This window comes from Myotis davidii, unplaced genomic scaffold (assembly GCF_000327345.1).
Source record: "Myotis davidii unplaced genomic scaffold, ASM32734v1 scaffold374, whole genome shotgun sequence".
NCBI classification, from domain to species: Eukaryota; Metazoa; Chordata; class Mammalia; order Chiroptera; family Vespertilionidae; genus Myotis; species Myotis davidii.
Window position 1 is genome coordinate 13,589 of NW_006287082.1, and position 27,928 is coordinate 41,516.

Consider the following 27,928-nt stretch of genomic DNA (forward strand, 5'->3'; position numbering starts at 1 on the left):
GAACTTGCTTTCCCGTTTTTAAAATGCTTTCCATTTAGAAAATGCCTGTTTTCCTTGGAAAATTTCGATGTACTTAACAAAAGAAAAAAATGCTTCCAACCTGTGTGTGTGTATAATTTGATTGTATCAGAAGGAAAAATGATGCTAAATTGGTCACATTAAGCATTTAGCACTAACTATTGTGATATCTAAATCAGATTTCATGTCATTAGTGTGTATTCATTACACAGTGTGAAAGCTATCCATCAGTACTGTTTATTAATTTAAATGGACTTTTAAAAATACAGGCAGAACAGAGATCCCTGGCCTCCTGGAACTTGGATAGCGACATTCTGAGCGTGTGGCTTCCCTTTCACTGCCTGTACGCATTTGGTGATTTCTCACGGAACGTGTGCCTTACCTGTTGGACACTCCTGTGGTTCAATCATTGGTCTATTTATTGATCCTCAGATGGGTGAGGCCTTTCAAGCTGCTGCTTGTGGTACCTTAGGGATCCTAACAGTGGTTTGTGAATTCCTTCACAATTTCATGAGCAAAAACTGTGGCATATCATGTCACAGACTTCCTTCCCTTCACTTTGGCTATGTAACATATATATACTTAACACATATATACATAAATGTTATATATACCATGTTAGATATTATATTAAATATCACCTCATGTTAAAGACTACATTATATTTAACACATACATGTGTTTAAATTACATATATGTATTATTAGTATAAGCACTCACTAGGCTTTCACAACATTTGTTTTAATCTTATATCTAGTTGCACTCTGAAGAAAATTAGCAAAAATCTTGCCTAATACACTTGACTTGCCAGTGCTGTGAAGACAGGGAGCATTCTTATTGAATCTTCATGGTATGCCTTCCTCAGATTCACTGTGCTGTATATGTGCATTAATTTGTAAAATTGATTTGCAGTGATTGACACAGGTTTTTTTTTTATGGGAGAACTGAGAAAGCTGTTAGCCAGTTATATTGCTGGATTGACGTAATAATTGGAGATTTTTCTCTCCTGTCGAACAACAGATTGGAAAAAAGACAAGATAATATCAATATATTAAAATTAAGCCAGCTTTTAATGTTTTTCGGAAAATGCTGGAAAGTCAAAGATATTCCTACAAAGCACCATGCTCATTCATTTGGTTATCAGTGGAAATTTAATTTATGTATATATAAAATGTTAATCGCATCCTAACATCAGTAGAGTAAGTGCACTTATACTTGCCCATGACCTGTTTTTTTGAACTTAAGTTTTATATTGGCTCTTGGCTCGTGGATTAGTTGACATACTCTTAAGTTTAACAAAGAAGAATAATGCTAAGCCTGGCCCATGTACACACTCAGAGCCAGCTTGATCTGTTTGAATAGACAGTAGTCATTTTAGATTATTTTAATTTTTTTTTTCCTTTTGGGAAGGAAAGCAAAAGAAAACGCAACATGTATGTGGGGAAACAAATGGTAGCATTTCTTAATTTGCTTAGTGAAATTGTGATCTTATTCAAATTAGAGCTTTTAATACATTTGCCTCTCACCTGTTACCAAAGGGGAAATAATCCCCCCTTTCCTTTTGATAATCTGTGAAGTATACTTGGTTTATTTTAGTTATCCTATTTAGTGAAATTGGCCCATGCTTTGTTTTTTATTCTGATATATTCATTTGGACTTCTATCATAAAGTCTGTAAAGGCCCCCCAAAAAAAAGGTTTTGTAATTTTCATATATAAATAAAATGGTTAGTGAAATTCTTTCTCTAAGATGTTTATGGATATCTGGAGACTGATTTTGGCAAATCTGACATTATTACCAGGCTATCATCTTTAACCTAGGCTAGTGCATTTGAAATGAGATATTTAAAATATAGAGAACACAGCATGATGAAACAAGAGCCTAATAAAATGTGTTTGGGCCAGCATCGAAACTCTTTGAAATAGGATATCTAAATAGTGTGCATTTTATCTCGGAGAGGCTGGGGTTAGTTGTAGTGTCCAGATGACTATTAATAGGCTTTGTGCTCTGGAGCATATGTTAATAGAAGGGATCATTTTGGATTAATTGGATGTGAATTAATAAGAGATTTATTTGATGGGAGTTGTTTGAAGGTGATGACATTTAAATCTCAACAGGATTTAAGATGTCCAAAAATACCTTTAAAGATTCAGGATCAATCAATTCAGAGGGCAGATGAAATAGACATGGATAGCAAGGAACAGGATCAGACGTTGGGCGTATGAAGTTTGGAGCCGGTTACATGAAAAGCCATCTACCCGTGCAGTATTGCCCTAGAATCTGAAGAAATGGAAAACATTTAAACTCCCTCAGCAATTCTTGGGTTTGTGAATTGGATAAACAATGTTCTCTTGCATTTTATAGTTCACTTAAGCAATCTGATTTTGATCTGTATATATGGAGTAGACAGCATTCAATTTTTTTTCCCTAAACCAATGAGCAAACACATATGTTCTTGAAAAACTGAACTTTATATGTTGTTCATATGGAAACTATCTAGTTTGCTATAGGCCCCATATTTGACCTTCCTTTTATTTTGCTATCACTTGTTTAATTCTTTAAATTCCTTGTGGCGGACTTTTGATCAAAAGAAACAATTTGCTGTTCTCCCCCCCCCACCCCGCTTCTTTTATTTTTTAAATAAAAGCTTCATGATATGTGTATCTAATAACTCAGAACTCCTAGGCGGTTGATATAAACAGGCATGGAAGAGAGATATATTAAGGAGAAGACTATCATGTCTCCTTTGTATTCAGCTTTGATTTCAAACAGTTGATAGTTTTATTGTATGGAAAAACAATAGGAAAATGTCATGTGGTATTATATACTATGATGATAAGAACTGCTACTTGTAATACAAATCATACTCAACAGGATTTGAGACTGAGGTCACCTTACGCCCATGCCCTGGCTTGCTCCCCTCACTTTTTAGCCTTGTTCAGGATGTATGTATTTGAAATGATATTTGAAAAGATACTCAAACGTTTGAATCTTCTTTGAGGAAGAGGGGTTTCTTATAGTTCTTTTCTTTGCTTTTTAAAAATATCTGTCTCAAATTAATGATGACTAATACAATTAAAGCCCACTCCCTGAATGTATTTGGCACATAGCTGATGCTGGATATACATTTATTTGAGTGAATGAGTGAATGTTAGAGGCAATATATAACTGAGTGAATGGTAGACATCAGTGGGATTTCTGCTGCCCTTAGTTGTTGATGGTTTAATATGTAAAGTCTTTTAAGGATATTGGATAAAGGTTTTCAAAGGGAAAATATTAGAAGGGTTTTTCTGAAGTGCCTAAGCCATTCATCGGAACCATTATCGAATCTTAGAGGCAGGGCGCAATTTAAAAATAATTTATTGTAATTCCCTTGTTATAGGGATAAAAATAGAGGCGCAAGCAAAGGGAAGAGGCCTGGCCACATCAACAATGATTTGAATCAGACTCAGAAACTGGACGCATAACTGCTGTACCATTCTTCCTCCTTAGATTTGATTCTTTACTTTGTTTGGGACCAAGATGCTACTAAGAACATAGAATTTATAGTTTTTACCTTCAAGGAGTTTCTCATCTAATGGAAATACATCCTAGTTCTCTCTTGCATTGGATGTATGTTTGAGCTCAGTTCTTTCTTGTCTTTTTTTTTTATTTCTGTGAAAGTTGATTTTTTTTGGTTAAATAATTCATTTGATTATCTATTGCAAGATTTTTTGGAGCACGTGTATTTCACAAATGTGTGTGTGTGTGTGTGTGTGTGTGTGTGTGTGTGTGTGTGTGAGAAATAAAAGTAAGTTCATTAATGGTTAATTCACAACATCTTGCTAATAATGGAAAACTCAGATTCCTTTGCTCTGAAGGTGCCATTCTGAGAACATGAGTCACAGACTTCTACAGAAAAAGGATTTTATTCTTACGTGGTAATCAGAGAGATAAAGTAGTTACCATCATTATATTTTAAGCTCTAGTGCTGATTATTTCCTCCACATAAACCTGTCTAAATGATACTGTAGCATAGAAATAGTACAGGATCCTATTGTTTTTTAAAATAATAAACTCTTGTATTAAAAAATGCAGAGAAAGCTTTTAGATTTAAGTTTTAATTTAGAAGGAAATAATTAAGAGTAGGGATTTAGATTTTTGCAATTGGAATGTCTTACATCTCAGTAATGAAAATTAATACAAAAGAAGCATTTTTTGAGAAGCTAAATATATTTTACCCTGTTTAAATATCTTGGCACATAATATGCATTCAGGTATACCAGGCTCCAAAGGGGCATTCATGTGTTTGTGTCAGTGGGTAGTGATATAAATGTGGGAATGCTCACTGCCCCCGGGCCCCCAGGTCAGTTTTGTTATCTCATAATTCCGTAAAGGACTGAAATTAGTGCCTGGCCAGTGTTTCTCAGTGGTTCAGCATCGACTCATGAACCAGGGGCATATGCCTGGGTTGCAGGCTCTATTCCCAGTGTGGAGAGTGTAGGAGGCAGCCAATCAATGATTCTCATCATTGATGTTTCTGTCTCTCTCTGCCTCTTCCTTTTTCTGTGAAATCAATTAAATATATATATTTAAAGTACTGAAATTAGCACCCTTGTAGCTCTCATTACGTTCTTCAGCTCCTCTTTATCCGAGTCACGTTTAGCCCCATTTTCTAAACCAGGGATGGCGAACCTTTTGAGCTCAGCGTGTCAGCATTTTGAAAAACCCTAACTTAACTCTGGTGCCGTGTCACATATAGGAATTTTTTGATATTTGCAACCATAGTAAAACAAAGACTTATATTTTGATATTTATTTTATATATTTAAATGCCATTTAACAAAGAAAAATCAACCAAAAAATGAGTTCGCCTGTCACCTCTGACACGCGTGCCATAGGTTCGCCATCACTGATCTAAAAGGTCGTTTATAGAGGGCCTACTGTAACTGGGATTTTTAATTTCTTTTTATATTCAGTCTAGTAGAATAAAAACACGTTTAAAATGGGGTTCCCAAATTTGATGTGATTTTATATACATATACGTATAGGTATATATTTACTTACATAAGTGTATATATTTATATTTATGGTACAACTGATTAATTTATATGAAGACCATTAATGCAATATCTGCCTCTCTAATTTATTCCGATAAAAATGATGGTATAACGGTGGTTTCAAGCTGGTTCAATCACGACTTAGTAAGCTTACTGTAGCCAGAGTGAAAATAGAAGACTACTGCAAATAGCTAAAGAGAGAACACACGTCACAGCACTCAGTGTTTCTGTAGAATTGCTGATGGCATTGCACTGGCTCTTTCCTCAGCCGCATGGCACATGTACTGGGTACGACGAGTCTGCAAGGGACTGGCCATGGGTGCCACTTGTCCTCAGCCGTGACTGTGCAGTCCCAGCAATGCACTTGGTATCTCTTCTAGAAGCATGCCCCTCCATGTTTACTAATTAAGGTCTTTTATCCTTGCCCTAACGTAGGTGAGTATTATGATGCTTAGAGTTCAGAGGGTTCTAGAGGTTCCATGATTTCACCAACATCCCGGGCTGCTGTGGAAATGACTTCCATTCCCTTTCGTGTCGTGTTCCTGCTTCTCCTGCTGCTTGATGAAGGCCCATGGAGCTGGAGACGATCTTGCTCAAGATTTGCTCATGCTTTTTATCAGGTGTCTCTCAAGCAGGCTGCGGCGCTGGCATGGCAATGCATTTTCTGTGTGGTACATTAAAGTGTGTTTACATCACTTAGGAAGGAAAATATTTTTGTTTTGCTTTGTTTTGCAGATGTACAGATCAGCTCTCAAAATGTCTTCTGTGTCTTCCGAGCGTCTTCTCAGACAGTTGCGTTAGCCTCCTGCTAGTTGACTAATAGGATTAATACTTGTAGAAAGCATTCTAAAGCCACATGCCTTATGAAGTCAGTGCTGGGTATGACTTTACAAGTATGTGATCTATTTTTTCAAGTGAAAATGTTAACTGGAACAGTTCTTGGCACACAGTGAAACATCGTGCAATCTGTTATTTGTCTTAAAGATAATAACTGGAGGGTGGCTATAGTCCTTCGGCATCTAACTTATGATTTGTTAGGGGAGCTTCTTCCACTTAGAAGTATTGCAAATGTGCTTATATTTACATAATATGTCATTCTGAAAAATTATGGTGATATACTTCCAGTAGAAAATTATATTTTTTTCTATAGCTACTTCAAAGTGTAGTCAACTAAATTAACCAGGATATTTTCTTTTAAACCCAACTAAAAAGATCAGGCCCCTTTCCCCCACTACAAAAAATAAAACCAAAATGACCTTTCTGAGACTTCTTTGAAGTTTTAGCAGTTAACATTCTTTGTGATATATATTATTAAGAGCTCTATTCAACATAAGGAATCAGTGAGTCATATGGGTTCTAAAGGTCTGTTTTTGGGTAGAGAAAGGAACTGAAATTTGAAAGAATGATAATTTAATTAAATCACATTTTCCCTCAGTCACTGTAGATGCTGGTTGAGAAGTATTTAAACTGTGACCCTTACTTTTCTCCACAATCACAATAAATGAGCACGATCCACTGTTTTTGTTGTTCTGAAAAACAAGTTACTTTGTTCAATATAAACATATTTATATCTATATTCACTTTAAGTCCTTTATCTTCTTTCCCTTGCTATGTAAAATGTTGCTGCCTTTTCTGATTACCTTGACATTACTATATTTTCTTAATTTTCTCTTAATCTAGTGGAAGGAGACTCTTAATGAATTGGAATATTTTATTCTCATTTCTTCATGAATCCTGCCTTTCAGTTAGATTTTTATCTTTTTTGTGTAACCTTATTAATTTCACTTTGGTGCATCCTTGCTAGATTTTATTTATCTTAAGGGAGAAGTATCAAAATTTAAATGATGTAGCTTTTTAGTATTTGTCCAAGCAAAAATTAAATTGCAGTATTACTAAAGGCACCATGTGCAATGGAAAAAACACACAGGAAGTTCTAGAGGGAAAGGCAGACGATGGCTGTGCCAAATCACCACATTGTTACATGTAGGGATGGCTGATGCTGCATAATTTAGAATGTTTTAGTGTGTAAACTAAGTTAAAAAGGTATATTTTTCCTACTCAAGCTTTTGTGTTTTAAATGATTACTGATTTCTTAGGCTTTCCTCCTATTAATTAGTTTTCCTTTTCTTTACTACCAGTAAAATGGCCCTCAAGTCTTCCATGTGTTGGTACAAGTTCCCAACTTCTACCACTTCCCACAGAAAACTACATGTCTCCTAAAACTTTGACATCCACAAATAAGACACTTAGCATGCAAACCTTAAAAAGCAAACTAGTTAACCAGTGTTCCAGTTTAGGGCCCAGCGATAATGCCACCAAAGGTGAAGACCACGTTCCCTCCCCTGCCCCGCCCCGCCCCGCCCCTCAGAAGCCTGGCAGGTGTTCATTGCCTCTTGCCCTTGACTGCGGACTTCAGCCCTTCATCCTATAAATGCTTGCTGTTGTTGCTGCTGCTGTTCCAAGAACGAAATTCTGTGGATACTTGGTGACTAGCACTATTTGTGTGTAAAAGAAGAGCAATGTACTTCTTAAGTACAGTTACACTATTTTCTTTAAATATATTTTATTGATTACAGAGAGAAGAAAGAGGGAGAGAGAGATAGAAACATCAATAATGAGAGAGAATCATAGATCGGCTGCCTCCTTCACGCCCCCTACTGGGGATTGAGCCCGAAATCTGGGCATGTGCCCTGACCTGGCATCGAACCGTGACCTCCTGGTTCATACGTTGACACTCAGCCACTTAGCCAGGCCAGCTGGGCCGGTTACACTGCTTTTGACATTATTCAATAGAGTGAATTTTGATCTTATAAATGACTTCTTATACTCTAACTAGTACATTATCTTGGCTTAGTGATTCCTATGATAAAAATTTTGCTTGAGCAGCTTTTCAGAAGCAAAGGCACACCCAGATATACCAAGCCAGTGTGGGTCCCTCAGCACTTGTGACACCTTATAGATGAAAATGACTAAGACATGTTATGAATTTGGATTTGCTCAGGACGTTTTGGGTAGTCATGGTGCAACTAACTGTTAAATCTGTCCTTGTGGCAGAGTCGGCTAGCCCAGAAGCCTAATTTTATTAGTCTGTCATAGGTGGGTTTTTCCACGGGGCGTTTGGGGTGACAACCTCACCCAGTACTCATCGGTTTTCAGCCAGGGGAGAGGGGGTTAAGGAACACAGACCAGGAACCTCGGTCCTCAACCAGCCTTTGTTGCTGCATTCTTATATTGACACAACACAAATTGTTTCTTATTCCTTACACCCTTAGAGTTCCGATTCATTAGACTCCAGTAGAGGAATTTGTCACTGTGTTCTCAGTTTGACCCTGCTCACTGATGCCACCAACTTGAAAGTCACAGCTGAACTGGCATGTGAAGGTGAACCGTAGGGAGTTGCTATTATTTTGCCATTTTGAGCTATAAAATGACAAGGTCATGTGGTTTAATTGAAGATTTTACTTTAGTCGATATCCAGTGTGTTCCTGATGGTGGAATTGGTACTATTTCCTCTCAGTCTGTGCATGGAATCCTGGGGCTTAGTTAGGTTCCCCATCGTTCTGGAGAGAGTTCTAGTAAAACCCAGCCTGGCCCCTCTGATGCCTACCAGGTCCTCTTCCTAACTTCAGGCAACCCCCCCCCCCCACTCTGCCCCAAAGGGGGCTTCAAGGAATTTAACAGCAGACAGAGGTGAAACGTTTATTATCCTTCATTGCTGAAAGTAATGGGGCAGTTTTCACTTCGTTGATAGCAGGCTATTTCTGTATTTAGACTATGATGATATTTTGGTGGAAACTATATTTATATCTCAGTTGCACAGTGTGTAACAGTATCGAGTTCCAATTTACGTTGTTTATATACACATACAAAAATAAACATGTAATATATATTCTATAAACATAAACATGCATCTACAGTGTATAAACATAATACGTAGACACATTCTACATAATATATAGCATGTATAAGCATGCAAGCATATGTATATATCACCGAGTATAACTGAAGAAAGAAATTGAGCAAAATTATAATTGGCAGGAAATGATAACTGATAGGAAGGATAGAGCTAGTGATAATTAATCCTTTAGTATTCATAAAACCATTTTAAAATAAATGAGCTACTCTACAACAAAAATTTTCTAAATGTTAATTGGTGGCTTTAGTCTCAATTTTTTGCTATTTTTAAAACTGAGGGTTGTCGTGTGTGTTTTTTTTCCCCTTGAGGAAGTTTTTTATTATGCACTTTAACAAGCCTGGAATAGAATAAGTAAAATGTTCTAGATTAGATTACATGTCTGCAACCTTCAAATAACCTTGTATCTCCTTTTTCCTTCTGTTTTTACAGATATGGTCCGGAAAAAGAACCCCCCTCTGAGAAACGTTGCTAGTGAAGGCGAGGGCCAGACCCTGGAGCCTATAGGTACAGAAAGCAAGGTATCAGCAAAGAACAAAGCATTTTCTGCAGATCAGATGTCAGAAAATACGGAGCATAGCGATGCTGCAGAACTAAATAATAAGGAGGAACAGAGCTTGCATGTTCAAGATCCATCTTCCAGCAGTAAGAAGGACTTAAGCTCAGTCCTGAGTGAGAAGCCTGGCTTCAATTATGAAAGCCCCGGTAAGGGAGGAAACCTTCCCTCCTACCCACATGATGAGGTGACAGATAGAAATATGTTGGCTTTCTCATCTCCAGCTGCTGGGGGAGTCGGTGAGCCCTTGAAGTCTCCTCAAAGAGCAGAGGCAGATGACCCTCAAGATATGGCCTGCACCCCATCCGGGGACTCATTGGAGACGAAGGAAGACTCTAAGATGTCACCAAAGGCTGCCGAGGAAACAGGGCAAGCGCAGAGTGGTCAAGCCAATTGTCAAGGCTCGAGCCCAGTCGCAGTGGCCTCCAAAAACCCACAAGTGCCTTCAGATGGGGGTGTGAGACTGAATAAATCCAAAACTGATTTATTGGTAAATGACAACCCAGACCCGGCACCTCTGTCTCCAGAGCTTCAGGACTTTAAATGCAATATCTGTGGCTATGGTTACTATGGCAACGACCCCACAGATCTGATTAAGCACTTCCGAAAGTATCACTTAGGACTGCATAACCGCACCAGGCAGGATGCTGAGCTGGACAGCAAAATCTTAGCCCTTCATAACATGGTGCAGTTCAGCCATTCCAAAGACTTCCAGAAGGTCAATCGCTCCGTGCTTTCTGGTGTGCTGCAGGACATCAACTCTTCAAGGCCTGTTTTACTAAATGGGACCTATGATGTACAGGTTTGTGCTTTGTATTGTGATCTCTTTGTACACAAAAAGTTATTATTAATGAAATGTGAATTCTTACATGCATGTAAAAGTTACACTCCCAATACCCAAGTGGTAGCTTGCTAGATCCAGCAGAAAAGAGAGCATGCTTCATTGGCTCTGTCATCCAAATGTGTATTCAGGGTTATCTTTAGCCTCTCATCATGGAAATTAATCCCAATATTTCTATGATGTTGGGAAAAGTCTTTTCATGGAATAGCTAGGCCTTGGATTTGACCGCATACGTCAATCTTTTAAAATATCAGTCATTTTTATCAGCTTAATAGCTACAGTGCATTTGATCGAGATCTGTCTATATTTCATGGTTAATTTGATTTTATTTTCAGTCTTCTAAAAATGGCACTAACCTTTACGGGTCTATATGGTAGTGACTCATACTCTGTTCTAGTTTTAGATTGATTGTCTTTTGCTATAGTCTTTGTATAGTCTTTCCTTCAGTGAGGGTTTTTCCTGTGTCTTGGATTAGAATTTGATTTTATATTCAGCCCAACATCAAATTTGACTAGATTTAGGTTATGTGGATGGATACAGAGATAAATTACTGAAAAGGCAACATAATTGCAAGTGAAAATTTGGAAATAAAATGACATTGATGAAAAAGAAGTCAAGGTGATTGTAAGTACTTAGGGACACTGGAATGACCTTGATATGGGCCAGTAAAGCATTCCTTTCTGCAGGTAAGGAAAACAATAGTTTATGAAAGCATTTAGTAGTAATTAAGATATCTACTTTTAGTAAACATGGCATACCTTTTTGATCTACTCTTCTGTCTTTTGGTTATGGCATATGTAAAATGAAAAAAAAAATGCCATTTCAAGTAGAATGAACTGCAGAACAGACTCTAAAGAAATGTACTTATTTTATTTTAAGCATAGTCAAGACTCACGGTCAACTTGAGAAAAGTAAATTAGTTTCAATTATAGTGTGTAGATTTTTATTGTGTTATTAGGCCAGATTTCAAAGCATATTAGGTTTAATCTTAACCTTCTTTAGCGGTGATTAGAAGAAGTATCAGAGAACTAATGAAATCACATCACACTTAATTGGCTTCCTAAATTTTTGAAATTATCAAACATTTTTATCAACTCAATAGCTACAGTGCCTTTAATCCAGACCTGTCTATTGACTTAGTGTCAATCAAGCCAGGCAGGCAAGGGGGGTTATAAATAAGAGGTAGTGAACATATTTGCAATCCTTAGAAGAAGACTCAGAAGAGAAATTTCCAAGTCCTTTGAAAAGGTCACAATGGCAATCTTATCATTTTAAGGGAGATATAAAGAACTCTTAAAAAGCCAATTTCATCTTGTAAAGCTCTCTTAAAAATTCCATCTTACTTTGTGAATTTCCACAAATAGAATTATTTCCGTGGAGCAGCAAATTAAGTCAACATAGCTATTATGCATGAAAGCTACATGCTTTGAACTGCTGTCTCATTAAAGATCATTCCACTGCCTTATGTCAGGTACACTCTGCTGTCAAACTATGACTGTAAAATGTGTTTTAGATAAAAGGGCTAGAAGTGAATAATGTCAGTATGTGAAATGGCGTTTTATAATTAGCAAGTAATATGATGTTAATACCTGGATTTCCGGCTGGAGTTTCAGTTTGTTCACTCTGGGGACGACTTCTGAAGGGAAGCTGATCTGGGCTGTCAGGAAGGCTCTAAAAGGAAGATTACTAAGGCCTATAGTTTGGAAGAATTCAGAGTTTTAAACACACTTCCATTTCCCCCAAATGGTTATTTGTTAGGTTCTCAGTTATTTATAGTAAAGTTTATGTTTGGGTAGAAGGAGCTGGACACTTTTACTGGGCAGTGATCTTAGAAATAAAACAGATGTGTGAGCTATCTGAGTTTGAACTAATAGAACTAGAAATAAAACAGCTGATCCTCGACTGTGCTATCTACTAAATCCTTGCAGAAGCCCAGAGTAAAGAAGACAGAAAGTGGCAGGGAAGAACATACAGGAAGATAATCTTGTTAAGATCTATTTTTTTTTCCCCTCAAAGAGAAATAATATGACTAAACATAGAAAAAAAAAGCCATCTGTGGGAAAAGGGGGCAATTATTTCAGAAACACAACTGGATTCAGAAACAGATCTAAAGAGAGTTAACTTTCTGCAGTTTGGGAAGAGAACACCAAATATTCTTGTAGGCCAAATGCTAATCCTGAATACTTTGCACATATACCAGATGTTGATGCGAAAACATCTCTGACGATAAGTAACTTGTTAATATTTTTATGCTGAGATAAATATTGAACAGCTTCCCTGGATGCATAAATCGAATAAAAGCACATCTGAAACTCCCTCTTTTTCCACACGTCTGTGTTGCTGAAATGCTGTTTGAGGCCTTCTCGACTTGTCACTTGAATTGTTTGGAGGCTAAGAGCTGTGGGTGATAAACTGCTGACAGTAGAATTTCTTCAATGCATTTTCATCAGAAATGTAGGGTATATTAATGGCATGTGTGTTCTGATAAAAAAAGATGTTGGTAAGTAAGGCTATTGCAGACAGTAATCATTCAATTCTAGGAATTACTTAGATCAATCTGTAACTTAAGCTAATTGAAGTAATAGATGAGCAATTCATTGATCTTTTTCAATTAAATTGGCTTCTTTTTTTTGTTTAACACTCAGGACAGTTGGTGGTTAATGATAGATTTATGACATTTTAGGCCAAGAAAAAAGGAACAGGAGACAGAGTACAGGACTTAAGAACTCTGTGGCTTTGATCTATATTTTGGTTTGACATGGTTGGTTTTAAATAATTTGATTTGCGTGCAAACATGAGATATACAGTTGGGAAGAAGAAATCATTTAAACAAATTTTAAGATTTCCAAGTTCAGATAACTTAACATATATTTGCAGGACTAATTGAAGTTTAGACATATTTGTACCGACAATATCCACCTCCACCTCTGTGATAATTTTATTAGCAGTAGTGAAGAATAAGAATTACACATTAATAGAGAGATGTTCACTAGCTCAGAGCTACGTGACTTGACCTGGATATTAGTTCCTCAGGTTTTAAATGTTCCCTGCCTGTTTTTTTTTATCAATTATTTGTGCTTAAATTTTAAAAATAATGGATGTGGCGTGATTGGTAAGCCCTTCATGTAATTTTTACTACCTATATTCAGACTTTGAGGCTCACAGAGAGAGCAATAATAGGACAAGAGATTGAGTTCTTCAAAAAGTAATTACAGCTTCTTTCTTTTTAATCTGCTTTATTATGCTTATATTTAAACCATCGCCGAATGGAGGCCTGAGTTGTTAAACACGGACTGTGCTGTTTCATTAGGGCTTAATGTGCTACGCATCAGGACGTTTGTGTCATCTTTATGGGGGACTCTTAGCCCTTAGACCAGGTTATATAAGAGTTGGAGTCCTGTCAAGTTGTGCTTCCCACGGGAAAGTGGTTAGTTATCCTGAGGTTATAAGTGCTCGCGATGTGTATGTTGCCTTTTCAGATGACTAAGTCTTTTTCTGCGATTCCACATTATTCAGGGCTCCAAGAAGGTAGCTATCAGATTCCAGCTATTAAGTTCATTTTGGCCCTTCATGAAATTCTAAGGTTCCCCAAAGAATGACACTATTAACTTACCAGTAACTGTCTTGTGTTTGATCTAAGAGCACTGCATTTCTGTTCTGTAAATATTTTTATCAGAGTTGCACAATATGTCATGTTAGAAGCAGGAAGAACAGATTTTAGAGATAGGAAGTCATCCTTTGTATTCATATTTTCAACATATTTAACTCTGAGCTTTAAAGATCCTTAACATATGCCAGTACATTCATTTGAACAGGGGGTTACAGTTTGGTCTTGGAAAAAAAAAATCAGAGAACATTAATCTCATTTGGGTCTATTTTGACTTTTCTTGAATTTTATTTCCAAATATTTATTTTTTGCCCCGCAGTTTCCTTTGATCTGGAGTAGGAGGGAAGTTGTAGATCTTAGCAGGTTCTGTTTCTTTGTTTTTTTCTGAGTTGAGGACAATTGCACTTCAGAACAACTGGTGAATGAGACTTTAATCACTTCAGAGTGTCTATAGAGTACCGAGTGTTTGGCATATAACCCATACTTGTATTCAGGACTGTGTCTCTTTAACAAGTAATAAAGTGCGCAAAATAAAACATATGCTCACCCTAAGGCCATAAAACAAAGCGAAGTTCTGGCATTTACCAGGCTATTTTCATCCTGGAGACGGCCGAGCTAGATAATGCAGCCACCCAGGTGGAGTAGAGCAGTTGGACCATCTTAATCCCTTTACCTGCATGATGGTTAAATCTCCATTTGGCTGTGTTACATGACGGTCAGTAGGATAAATGTCAATGCCTCTTTGATTTTTGGTTTATGTGCTATTGTGTAAAGAACATGTATCACTTTCTTGAATGTCAGTATTTCTCTCTGGGCAGAATGTTTAGAAGAAGAAATGGTTATCAGTGCATCCAATTGAATTTAATGTTATTTAACTCAATAAAAATTCTATCCACTAATGGCTTGCTCTTCTAACCTTATCAAGTCCACTGATTATTTAGTGCTTTTTGTTTCTTGGGTCATTGTAATTACCCTATACATGCAGCTGTTTGAAACACGGGATCATACGTAGTGTGCTAACCCCAGGAAAGTTTGGAGAAAGAGTAATTCCCTCTCATTTTTCAGTTTCCTTCCTGGAGTCTATTTCTGAGACTCGTTAGGCCATAGACCTCTTGAATTCTTCACCCTAGGATTTTAAAGTTTGCAGTAAGTGTGCATTTTCAGAGTATCAGAAAAGACCTTTGTTTAATTTTAATTGAAAGTCAGGTGTAAAATTAATTTTTGTATTACCTTTCATTTGATCTATTCTTCTTTCATCTGATAGCTTACATAATCAAAATTGCACATATCTTCTGTTTTTCCCCTTTAATTTTGGATTCGCTTCTAATAATAACATTTATTAAAGGTTTCATATGTGCATGTGTAGCTCTAAGCTCTTTGCATGTACTAATTAACTCATCTTCATAAAAAGCCTTGAAGTTGACACTACCATTATGTCCATTTTAAAAAATGAGGAAACAGGCATAGAGGAATTAAAGTAGCCTGCCCAACATCACATTGTTGTGTAAGTGGGGTAAATGGTGTGTACACCAGGATAGATAGGCTACGGAAGCCTGTCTTTAACCGCTATGGTATAGTGCCTTTCCAAATATAAGACTGAGGTTATTACAACTAGAATAGCAATGGAACATAGGCCAACTGCAAGAAAGGGAGGAGATGTAAGCTGCCACACAAGGGTTGTGATGTATACAATGTGTGAATCACATTGAATATGGGGACATAAGTGATTTCTTTGAGGTTATTTTATCTGTGTCATGTAATGCTGCCTTATTAGAACTTGCTAGGCTTATAATTGAAATCACTGAAAAGGAAATTAATTTTGCTGATTTGTCTTTTTTTAAATTACTGTGATTCATTTCCATTGGTACTTCTGCTACAGAAACTAGTTCAGATAGAGTGAGCAAGGGCCACATTTTGATCTGATCAATCAAGGGTGATGCAATGTCTGGTCTCCAAATTCAGTGGCATTTCATCCACGTATTTGATTTATTTATATTCCCCTCTTTTGGAGAACTTTGTTTTAGGAATTTATGGTTTTTACATGTGGTCTGAGAGCTGTATTCTCCTCTTCTAGTTACTAGGCACAATCCAGGTTGGTTTGTCTGTGAAGATTAAATAGTAAGGAGATGCATTCGTGGTATCCAAGGCTGTGTAATGAAAATTTAACTTTGCTTAGGAGTGAGTATGGAATTTTTAATTAAGAAAAATATTTATAGATCAATTTTCTTACATTTCATAGGAAGTGTAGGCAGCGGAAATGTAGAGTGTGGAATCTGAGGGTATCACATAACCCCACCCATGCATGGGGCTGGGCGATTTCCCTGGATTCCGAGTGTGAGGGAAGTGTGGGCTACAGTGAGGAGCTTGAGAACGCAGAAATGGTTTACTTATCTACCTGCTGTTCTCCTTGAGTATTAGATGATTTGCTAATGTAGGAGTAAAGGGCACTGGGATTCTTTCATGGGCCCAGTAACATATTTGGGAATTTTATAATAAACAATGGTTTCTTCTGAGGCCTGTTTTTCCAGCTGATGGGTAGCTGAACCTTGATATTCCACTGGCATCTCAAAGTCAACCTGTGTAAAACGAAAGTTGTTAGTTCCTTCTCTCATGCAACATTTTATTAAACCATCCTTTGTTCTCTTCTCCCATTTTCTAGTCAGTCCCACTGGAAATGTCAGTTACCCGGGATTTCTTTCTGATAGGTATCTCTCCCCAAGCAATTGATTGGTTTGTTTCCTCTTCTTTATTCTTTAACTGCCAACACCCTTCAAGGTTACTTAGTAAATTCTTAGTAGTTTCTTTACGTATTTTCTTTCTGTTCTCTTCTCTTTTCCCTTCTCTTCTGTTCTCTTCTCAATTCCCTTCCCTTCCCTTTCTTTTTCTCTATCCTTCTCTATCCTTTCTTTCTTCCTTCCCTCTTTCCTCTTTCCCGTTCTTTAATTTTTAAAATTTTTATTTATAGATCAATTTTCCCACATTTTGTAGGAAGTGTAGGTCTACTTTGTATAAAAACCTTATCATTTTATTTAAACCTGTATAATCATACATAGACTTTCCGATAAGACATTCCTTTTCCAAATTCTTTCTCACCCTTCCCCCAGGATCCCTCCACATTTCCTGAGAACGACTTCCCTTGTTTCACCCTTATTTCTGCTTTACTGGTTTTATTTCCTGCACCTGAAAAACCTTTCCATGACCACTGCCTTTGAGATTCATCTCAAATGCCAATTCATCTGTCCGCAGCTGGGCTGTCACCTCCTTCCGGAAGCCTTTGCTGGCCTCTCAGTGTAGGTTAGGTCTCTTCCTCTGTGTTGTCATGGAACTCGGTACATCTCTCACAGAAGCACATATTCCACTGTTGTTGTCATCGATTGTCTTGTGAGCTGTCTGTACTAAACTGCAGACATCTGGCTGGGGTTTTGGACTGTGCTGATTCTGTGTGTATGCCTAGTGCTTGGCACAGTAGGCATGCAACAAAGCACCCTTTCCTGGAGGAAGGATGCTCCACAGTGATTTGACTCTGTTTTCCCCATTAAGACACTCTTCAGAGAACACATGCAATTTTTATTTATCTCCATTATGAGCCGGTGGCGATGGTGAGTCAGTATATGGAAAATATACCGTTTTGTAATCCACTTGCGCTGCATTTTCTGTTCTGTTTTGTATTCCGTCCCCTCTCCCCCAAAGATTGTCTTCCAAATTATTGAGACTGACTTTGAGATTTATCGCTATTCTGTCAGCCCCAATACCAAATAACCATAGAGAATTAGTTCAGTATTAAACTGAGTAAAATGAGAAACCAGGTTGGGGCTTGACTGTGGATTACTGTAATTAAAAAAGCTGGTGATAAAAATGTGTGTAATTAAGAAGATGCAGTATTTTACCCTCAAATTTGCCCCATTATGCCCTGGCTGGTGTGGCTCAGTTGGATGAGTGTTGTCCCATGGACCCAAACTGCACCGGTTTGATTTCCAGTCAGGGAACATGCTTGGGTTGCAGGCTGGATCCCCAGTAGGGGAGGTGCAGGAGGCAGTGGATGTTTCTCTCTCCCATAGATGTTTATCTCTTTCCCGCTTCCTTGCTCTCTCTCTCTCTCTCTTTCTCAAATCAATAAACATAATAAAAAGAAATTTCCCCCTCATACAAATTTAAATATTTGTTGGTGCTTCTAAATCCAAATGGGTAGGGTGTTTATTTCAGTTGTTCCAGTGACACAAGGAAGTGGCTGTGATGGCATGAGACTGAGATGATTGACATCTAATTAAACTTGTTATTGAACTTTTTTAAAAGTCTCCATCACGATACATCATTAAGGCATATTATATGCTCTAGTGTTTTTTGAAGCATAGTACTACTCGGAAACATCCCCTCTGTAGATTAGCACATTAATGCTGACTATAGTTATTTTCAGTCAAGATTGGCCCTTACAGATTACTTCACGTTATTTGTAACGTCAGTATTTGAACAGTGATTTTTTTTTAACACCTGAACTTTTTATTGTTAAGGTTTTACTTTTTTTGACTATCAGCCCATAACCTCAAGCCCTTTTAAATAAGCACCCTCCTAATTGTCCCTCTGTTACTGCCAATTATAGTCCTTGAAAATGAACCGCATCTAAGGAAGAGTTTGTGTTTAGTTAAACAACTTCTTTTTTTTTTGTTCCATTGAACAGAAGTGCATGTGCTAAAGTGTCATTTTAAGAGTTCTGAGGCTTTAAAAAATATTTTCCTGTGACATATTAATTTAAATTATTCTTACAGGTTGTTCCATATTATTAGGAAGGGAGAAATAAATTGAGGGTTAAGGACCTTGAAAAAAAGCCAACCACTTATATTTTTAGTTTATATGCTGAAACATTCTTGTGAAAAGACCTCTATGTATGTGAGTTATAAATGAAAGCCATGGAATATACCTCATAGAAGGAATCGTTTTTAAAATATAAGGTTAAAATAGAATAAAAAGCCATTATGTTCTTAATCAGTGAAAATTAATTTAAAATATGTTCTTGTTCATGCATTAACATGGGTGTTTTTTTATATAACTAATTCACCAGCAGCGGCTTCATAGTAATTTGTCTTTGGGCAAAAGATGGATTTTGTTATATTTTTTGAAGAAGGCCCTATGTGTCAGGTTGAGTCCATAATAATGGGGCCATGAATTACTATTGCTTGCTTATTCCAGGTGACTCAGGGCCCTTAGTGAGATATTTCTCCATGTGCTCATATATTCAGTCTTTTCATCCCATTGGCAGGATAAATTCAACCAGATAGTTCATTTCACTCAATAGTAATTCTGTTTATGTGACTGGTGCTGTAGAGCGTACTGTCTGCTGTGGTATGCACTAGTCCAGTGATGGCAAACCTTTTGAGCTGGGCGTGTCAGCATTTTGAAAAACCCTAAATTAACTCTGGTGCCGTGTCACATATAGAATTTTTTTTGATATTTGCAACCATAGTAAAACAAAGACTTATATTTTTGATATTTATTTTATATATTTAAATGTCATTTAACAAAGAAGAATAAACCAAAAAAATGAGTTCGCGTGTCACCTCTGACGCGCGCGTGGCATAGGTTCACCATCACTGCACTAGTCACATGTGGCTCTTTAAATTTCAGTTAATTAAAACTAAATGAATGAAAAAATGTATAAAAGCTGCTTACATTAGAAAAGCAGTTCCTCAGCTGCACTGGCCCCATTTCATGCGCTCGATAGCCACATGTGCTAGTGGCCACCACAGGCACGGTAACAGCAGGACATTTCCATCATCTCAGAAAGTTCTCTTGGACCACACTGACCTAGATTTTGCAAATCACTTGCAGGTCCATTTACTCCCTTGACTTTCACAATAATCCTGTAAAATGGCAAGGCGTACAGTATTGATTATATACGTGAGGATGAGGATACGGAGGTGCCAGGAGATTACATAATGTGTCTTTCCACAGAATTTGACTTATAGAATTTCCCTCAGGAACAAACAAATGCAAGTAAAGGTGAATGTAAATGACTAGAGGATTTTATCTACAAATTTTGGTCTTTAACTATGAGTAATTTAAAGGCAGAGAGGTGGTCTAGCTTGTTTACTGTTGTAAACTGATATTTATCACAGAGAGGGCACAGTTAAACTCTCAATAGCTACTTAACTACTGATTGGATGCATCAATAGTTGGTCCAAACAGAATTTACAGTTTAATAGAAATTGTAAAGTGTGGATATCCCTATCAAAGGGACTACTGAATTCATTGGTTACAATTCAAGTTCTGGTTAGCAAAAGAAGAAAAATCAAAACTTAAAATCTTTATTCTGCTACTGATCTCTTCCCTAGTATAATCATAGCTAGGGAATATGTTTTTTTTCCCTATTTCTTGCTATGTTTAACTATTTGAAAAGTTTGAGATAATTCTTTGAATGTGTAGCTCTATTTCCTGGCAATAATGTCTAATAAACACTGCACACACTTATCTTGAATAGCTGTTCTTGCTGTGTATTTATGTTTAACCTAGAAAATAATTGTTTTACGTTAACATTTGGGAATCATGAAAATAAATGTAGTCAATTGTCTTAGGCATGGTCTCCTAAATTAACAAACTACATTTTATTTTAGAAGGGCATTTAAATGATATATATATCACTTATACTTCACCATGACCATAATGTAGATCTTTTTTTTTTTTTTGGAAAGAGAAAGGAATGTAACACTGAGTAATTATGTTTTCCAAAGTTGGCTTTATAATATATAAAGTATGTAATTCTAATATTACATTAACTTTTAATAAGATAAATACTAGTATGATTTACTGCTACTTATGAAGAGGACAAATCGGTAACCTGTAGAAGTGGCAGTATTGCTGTTCTTGCCATCAAATGAGGTCCTTGTGTTTTTGTTTCTTTGCTTGGGTGGTTTTGAAAGAGTAGGCAGTGGTAGTATGAAGGCACTCTTCAGCATAAAATATATAACCAGTAAAAGCATCCCAAATAATGGAATTGGCTGATTACCCCTGGGTAAAAAACACAACTTTTAGCCACATAAGGAAAACCAACTGAAAAGGTTTAATGTAGTTATCACAGCAGCTTAGTTTATCCTAAACATGAGGCTTGAAAATGACAAAATCGAAGGAATGATGATTTGCCGTGGTTTCTCGGGAATCCCTGTCCTACAGCAAAAGTCAGAAATATGTCATATTAGGAAGCTCAGCAGTTCTGAAGCAGGATGGTAGCTGAAATGAGCACATTTCCTATGTAGATTTGCACACTGGCTTTCTGTCTTACATAGGAAGAGAATGGGATACTTCTGACTTTCCCCCTTTTGGTTTAAGTTGAAGTCCAGGAACAAAAAGTACCTGAGTTGATGGCATCTCATTTAAATGTTTTATTTTTGGAAATTGAGGTTTCTCCCCACCTCCAGTGAATTGGGAAAGAGCTAGAGGAATTTTGCAATGTAGCATGCATTGCATTTTGGGGCAAACTTTAGTTGCTTTAGTCACTGCAGTGCTAGGTTAGGGTGATGACTAGACTGTGTCCTCATGTGGTCTGGCTCTGACGTCTGGCACACCGCTGATTGGTAGGTGCTGCCTAAGAGGGGGGCCCATTCTTCCCCTTCTAGTTCCATGATGCTCTGCTGGTGACAGGCCGAAATCTGTGCGCTTGCCATGGTGGGTATAGACATTGTCAAAAGTGAAACGTTGTCCTCCTTCCTTTGAAGGCTGTGGGAGACCTTCATAAATGATTGTCTCGATGTACAGTGCATGTTGAGCTATTTGATGTGTTCATGTGCATGTCCTACAACTGTCATATTGGAAATACATGTAGGGGTTGCCCCAGTGGTGGAAGCTACTGTTCAGAGAGGTTACGTCATTTGATCACGGTTACTACTGTCTCTAAGTGGAAGAATGGACTTCAGTCTTAGTCCTGTGCATTCGAGGTACAGACATCCCTCTCAGTGTGTTGAAGGAATACTGTTTGCATATCAACTAGAACCTTTTACATGATTTTGAGAAGCTTTAGACGTTTCTCCTGGTGTGATTTGGGTATGAGCAGTGATCACACATGTCATTTTTGAGCAGCTGTTGAAGAAGGCGGAACATGATTATGCCACATGCTTACTGTATGACATCTGGTCCTGGAAACACTCAAAAATCTTCTGATAGATGAAAGAAAACCTCTCTCCCTTCTTGGAGCATTTCAGTCAAAGACTCTATTTTAAACCAGGAATTTTGGCTGCTCGGTGGTGGCCCTGAGTAAACTGCCCATTGACGTGCACACCAGAGAGGGAGTGAGGATTTTATATGAAGTGCCCTTTGAAGGCCTTCATTGCCTAGATACTATACACATTTATAATGAAAATGCAAAGCAGTGGTGATTTTTTTATGGTAGGATTTTTGCATTTTGGCCTTTGAACGATCCTCTTAGGAGGGGCTGGACCTTTGCTAGGAGATAGAACTTTAATGCATCCCTGTTCTGTTTTCTTTTTTTCATTTGTCCTACACTGGCAAACATTTCAAACCTTTACATTGGTGCTCCTTCACCAAGACCTCAAGCCCACTGCATTCATTTCATTTTTAGCCTTAGAATGCATGCTCAGGCTTTATAATTATAAGCCATTTTATTGGTCGTGTCAGCATCGTTGTTTTACCCCCAAAACTGAATGTCATCTTGGCCTGCAGCCTCATCGCTGTAGAAGCTGAAAAGAGGATTCCCTTGGCGAACCTCTGCATTGAGTAATCTCTGAGCAACTGCCTCTGGTTTTGACAGCAACACTTAGTTTTGTCAGGAGAAATCCCCACACGGTCTGGATGCTTTGGTAGGAAGTGGATTTGAAGGAGGCAGAAGTAAAACCTACTTTGTAGAAAATTGTTTTCTTCACCTTTTTTTTCCCCTGAAAAGTATATCTTATTAAATCCTTTGAATTAGTTCTAGTCCTTTTACTACTTACACTCTTCTGATACTTTGGCCCAAAATGTTTAACATAATGAGCCTCTCATCGAGTAGCTGTTGAATAATGGAGAGTGGATTTATTCGGCTCTGATTATTCAAGTGATTTCCTAATAAGCAGAAGTACTATTGTATTTTTTTATGTGGAACACTTGCCCGTGCCCTCTCCTCCCTCCTACGCAGAGCATGGCATTCATGAGACCTTGTAAAGTAACATCCGTCTCTTCTATACCAGGTCACTTCAGGTGGAACATTCATCGGCATTGGACGGAAAACACCAGATTGCCAAGGCAACACCAAGTACTTCCGCTGCAAATTCTGCAATTTCACTTACATGGGCAACTCGTCAACTGAACTAGAACAACATTTTCTTCAGACGCACCCGAACAAAATCAAAGCTCCTCTCCCCTCCTCTGAGGGTGCCAAACCTTCAGAGAAAAACTCTAACAAGTCCATCCCTGCACTTCGATCCAGTGATTCTGGAGACTTGGGAAAGTGGCAGGACAAGATCACGGTCAAGGCGGGCGATGACACTCCTGTTGGCTACTCAGTGCCCATCAAGCCCCTTGATTCCTCGAGACAAAATGGTACAGAGGCCACCAGCTACTACTGGTGTAAATTTTGTAGTTTCAGCTGCGAGTCCTCCAGCTCACTGAAGCTGCTAGAACATTATGGCAAGCAGCATGGAGGAGCGCCGTCCAGCGGCCTGAACCCAGAACTGAACGACAAGCTTGCCAGGGGCTCCGTCATCAATCAGAATGATTTGGCCAAAAGTGCAGAAGGGGAGCCCATGACCAAGGCAGAGAAGGGCTCCAGCGGGACTAAAAAGAAGGACTTCTCCAGCAAGGGGACGGAGGAGAACGTGGTGACCAGCTACAACTGTCAGTTCTGCGACTTCAGATATTCCAAAAGCCACGGCCCCGATGTCATTGTCGTGGGGCCACTCCTCCGTCACTATCAGCAGCTCCATAACATCCACAAGTGTACCATCAAGCACTGTCCATTCTGTCCCAGAGGCCTCTGCAGCCCAGAAAAGCACCTTGGAGAAATCACTTACCCGTTCGCCTGTAGAAAAAGTAATTGTTCCCACTGCGCGCTCCTGCTTTTGCACTTGTCTCCTGGGGCGGCCGGGAGCTCGCGAGTCAAACACCAGTGCCACCAGTGCCCGTTCTCCACCCCCGACGTGGATGTGCTCCTCTTCCATTACGAGAGCGTTCACGAGTCCCAGGCATCCGACGTCAAACAGGAAGCCAACCATCTGCAAGGAGCATCGGACGGGCCGCCGGCTGTCAAAGAAAGCAAGGAACACTCATGTACCAAATGTGATTTCATTACCCAGGTGGAAGAAGAGATTTCCCGACACTACAGGTAAGCTGGGGGGCGGGGACAGGGGGCACCAAGAAATTGATAGACTACAGGGGGCTGATCCAAAAATGGTTGGGGGATGATTGTGTGACCTGAGGAAGTTACTGAGCAAGATCACCTAAAACAGTGGTTCGCAACCTTCTGGCCCTTTAAATACAGTTCCTCACGTTGTGACCCAACCATAAAATTATTTTCGTGGCTATTTCATCACTGTCATGTTGCTACTGTTATGAATCGTAATGTAAATATCTGATATGCAGGATGGTCTTAGGCGACCCTTTCACAAGGGTCGTTCGACCGCCAAAGGGGTCACGATCCACAGGTTGAGAATCACTGACCTAAAAGGTCATTCATAAAACTGCAGGATATATATATAATTCCAATTATTATATATATATATGATTTTTTACAGAGAGGAAGGGCGAGGGATAGGGAGTTAGAAACATCTATTAGAGAGAAACATCGATCAGCTGCCTCCTGCACACCCCCCACTGGGGATGTGCCCACAACCAAGGTACATGCCCTTGACCAGAATCGAATCTGGGACCTTTCAGTTCGTAGGCCGACGCTCTATCCACTGAGCCAAACCAGTTAGGGCTGCAGGTTATATATTTATAGACAACCACAGATTCTAATTGAACCGCTTGTTTCAGACCATTTATTCTCTGTTCCCTGTTGTTGTTTTTTTACCATTTACTGAGTGCATTTTAAAATCCACAGTGATGCTGATAATGCCGATGAGTTTACTAATTGACCACAATTCATTTATTTGTCCTTGCTAAATATGGCTCGGTATTCCATAATTTTTTATGGAGCTGCTCCAAAATGCAAGGTACCGCTATAATTTGTTCTGTTTTTTTTTGTTTTTTTTTTTTTATTTCAACCTGGAGAGAGCCTGTTTGAGAACATGTTGCTAACTCAGTGGATAGAGCGTCGGCCTGGGAACTGAAGGTGCCCAGTTTCGATTCCAGTCAAGGGCATGGAGCTTGGGTGCAGGCACATCCCCAGTAGGGGGGGGGCAGGAGGCAGCTGATCGATGTTTCTCTCTCATCAATGTTTCTAACTCTCTATCCCTCTCCCTTCCTCTCTGTAAAAAAAAAAAAAAAATCAATAAAAATATAATTTAAAAAATAAAATAAAATGAGATTGGATATTCTTTGTGCTTTAAAAAATCGAGCAACAATCTTTTCTTTGCATACAAACAGTAAATATGAAGGTGAGAATTCTAAAAAATGTGTGACTAGGATTTCAGTACTCACTCCTCTGAAAAGGTTGACGCTGCTGAAGTTATTTCAGATTTGTAAACAGAGTATGTCAGTGTTTCCTGCTCCTTTCACTCTATTCTTTTGTAAATTTTAATTTTCCCAGTTAATTTTTGTATTTTCTAGAGATGAGTTTAGGATATGTATCTTTATTTCATTTATGTATTCATTCCTTAACTAATTAATTAATTCCAAAAATACACATTATGCCCAGTACTGATAAAAGAGAAAACAAAGACAAACATAGTCAGTGCCCTCACGGAACTTAGTTTAGTAGGAAAGCTTAACAGATCTTCAGAATGATGGGCATCTTAAAGATGAAGCAGAGACCACTACGTTTGCATACAATGACAACATAGCCCAATATGGTAGACTAGAGGCCTGGTGCACGAATTCGCGCATGGGTGGGGTCCCTTGGCCTGGTTGGCGATCAGGGCCAATGGGGACTGTCTCGGTAAGTCCCAATTGGGGCCGAATGGGGCCCGCTGGCCAGGGGGAGGGGCCACAGGATGTTGGCCAGCCATGGAAGGTTGGCTGTAGGAGCATACTGACCAGGAGGTGGCAGCTTCTGCATTGAGCATCTGCCCTCTGGTGATCAGTGCACATCATAGCGACTGGTGGACTGGTCCTTCGGTCAATGGGTCATAACAGTCGCTTAGGTTATATATATATATATATCTATAGAAATATAGATATATATAGATATATAGATATAGATAGATAGATAGATAGATAGATTAGGAAATGCCTCCTTGAGGAAGGAGCATTTAAACTGAGACTTGCTTATAAGTAGGAATTAGTGTAGCAAAATCCTGGTGGTACAGCGTGTTCCGATATAACTTAGCGCTTATTGGATGCTTTTCTGTTATTATGCCTTCAAGCATCAAAGTAAAGAGATTTATTGACGATTTAAGTGCTTTTCCATATGTAGACTCGATTTCCTAATTTATAAATTTTCACTTCTCAAGATCTTAAACAGGTCCTCCTCCCATTCTTTTTAAAAGTTGCAGGCTCGTGCTAGTGTGTGTATGTTTTCTCAGTGCCCAATAGTGAAGCAGTTCCAGTCCAACAACAGCAGGCTAATGATGTTAGATGTTAATTTGAAGGGCCTCCTCATGTTCACGGTGCATGTGAATGTTCAGAAAACACTTCCTTAAGATCTGCACTGTTTAATTTATAAGGTCAGCTGTCGGAAAGATACAGCCCCGCAATCAGATATGTTCACACTTGCAGTGTTTCTGGCTCCTCTGGTGTTAGCTGCATGTGAATTTGTTCTTGAGACTCGCAGACCTTCTCTTTCTCCCAAGTTTTACCGGTGTGCGTACTGTGCATGCACAGTTGTCAGGTGATGTGAAAATTAGGTAATCCACTCTTGTTTTGAAGGAGGAGGCTTTCTTCAATCATGAGGGAATCAGCCACAACACGCACACGCAGGCACATACGCACACACGCACACACTATGATACATCTAGATACCCCATCATTGAGATGAGTGGTTTTTCTCAAGGAAACTGAGGCCATTGCCTGAAAACCTGTCTGAAAAAAAAATAGTCCCTCTCTGCTTTGGTGAAACAAAAGAGATCCTAAGACATAGAAGTATGAGTAACAAAAATGACTGAATAATCTCAAAGCTTACTTAATATTTGCTAGGGAAAGTAAGCTCCGGAGGGAAAAGAGACGAGTCTTGTCTTGTTACTGCTGTGTCTACATGATTTAGCACTGTGCCAGGATGGCTAATAGGTGCTCAGCGAATATCTTTAAGTACATGAAATCCCTGTGAGATTTTGACTTCACCGTAGTTTGAATACACTGAGAGCTCCATGGTAAGTTAGAGTTTAATCTTTGACTATTACATGGTCTTGGAATCCTTCTGAGGACCTAGATTTTACAAAAACTGACGTTTTTCTTTGCACTTTGTTTTTGGAAAATGTATCTTTATTGTTGGAAGTATTACAGATGTCCCTCTCTTTCCCCCATAGAACCCCTCTACCCTGCCCCCCTTCCCCGGCCTTCACTGCACTATTGTGTCCCGGGTTATGCATACAATTTCTTTGGTTAATCTCTTCCTGCCCCCCACTTCCCTCTGATGTTTGTCATGTTCCATGCTTCCATGTCTCTGGATCTATTTTGTTCATCAGTTTATCAAATTTAGGTCCACCTCTCAGTATTTTATTAGATAAAAAAAATTGAACAACACTTGTCCTTAGGGCATTAAAATGATCTTGCCCTTATTCTTAAAACCTGCTGGAGTTTGTGTGATCCTAGACTCTTTAAATTGCTGAGCACTTTACCTCTAATCTTTTTATGAGTTCTTGTAGAAATATTTGAACCTCAGACAATTACAATTTCAGGAGTCCCAGCCAATGGAGACCGCAGGGATGTGAAAGAAAGTAGTCA

General features: G+C 38.5%; 1 protein-coding gene across 1 annotated transcript in view; it reads left to right on the forward strand.

The window, feature by feature from the left end:
* Positions 1 to 5,786: 5,786 nt before the first annotated feature.
* Positions 5,787 to 27,928, forward strand: part of TRPS1 (trichorhinophalangeal syndrome I) — a 191,751-nt gene continuing 169,609 nt past the window's right edge. The window contains exons 1-3 of the mRNA XM_006758981.2: positions 5,787 to 5,948; positions 9,401 to 10,326; positions 23,140 to 24,272. Of these exons, the coding sequence (XP_006759044.1) occupies positions 5,912 to 5,948; positions 9,401 to 10,326; positions 23,140 to 24,272 (2,096 nt within the window). The 5' untranslated portion in view covers positions 5,787 to 5,911. The remainder of the gene's footprint in view (positions 5,949 to 9,400; positions 10,327 to 23,139; positions 24,273 to 27,928) is intronic.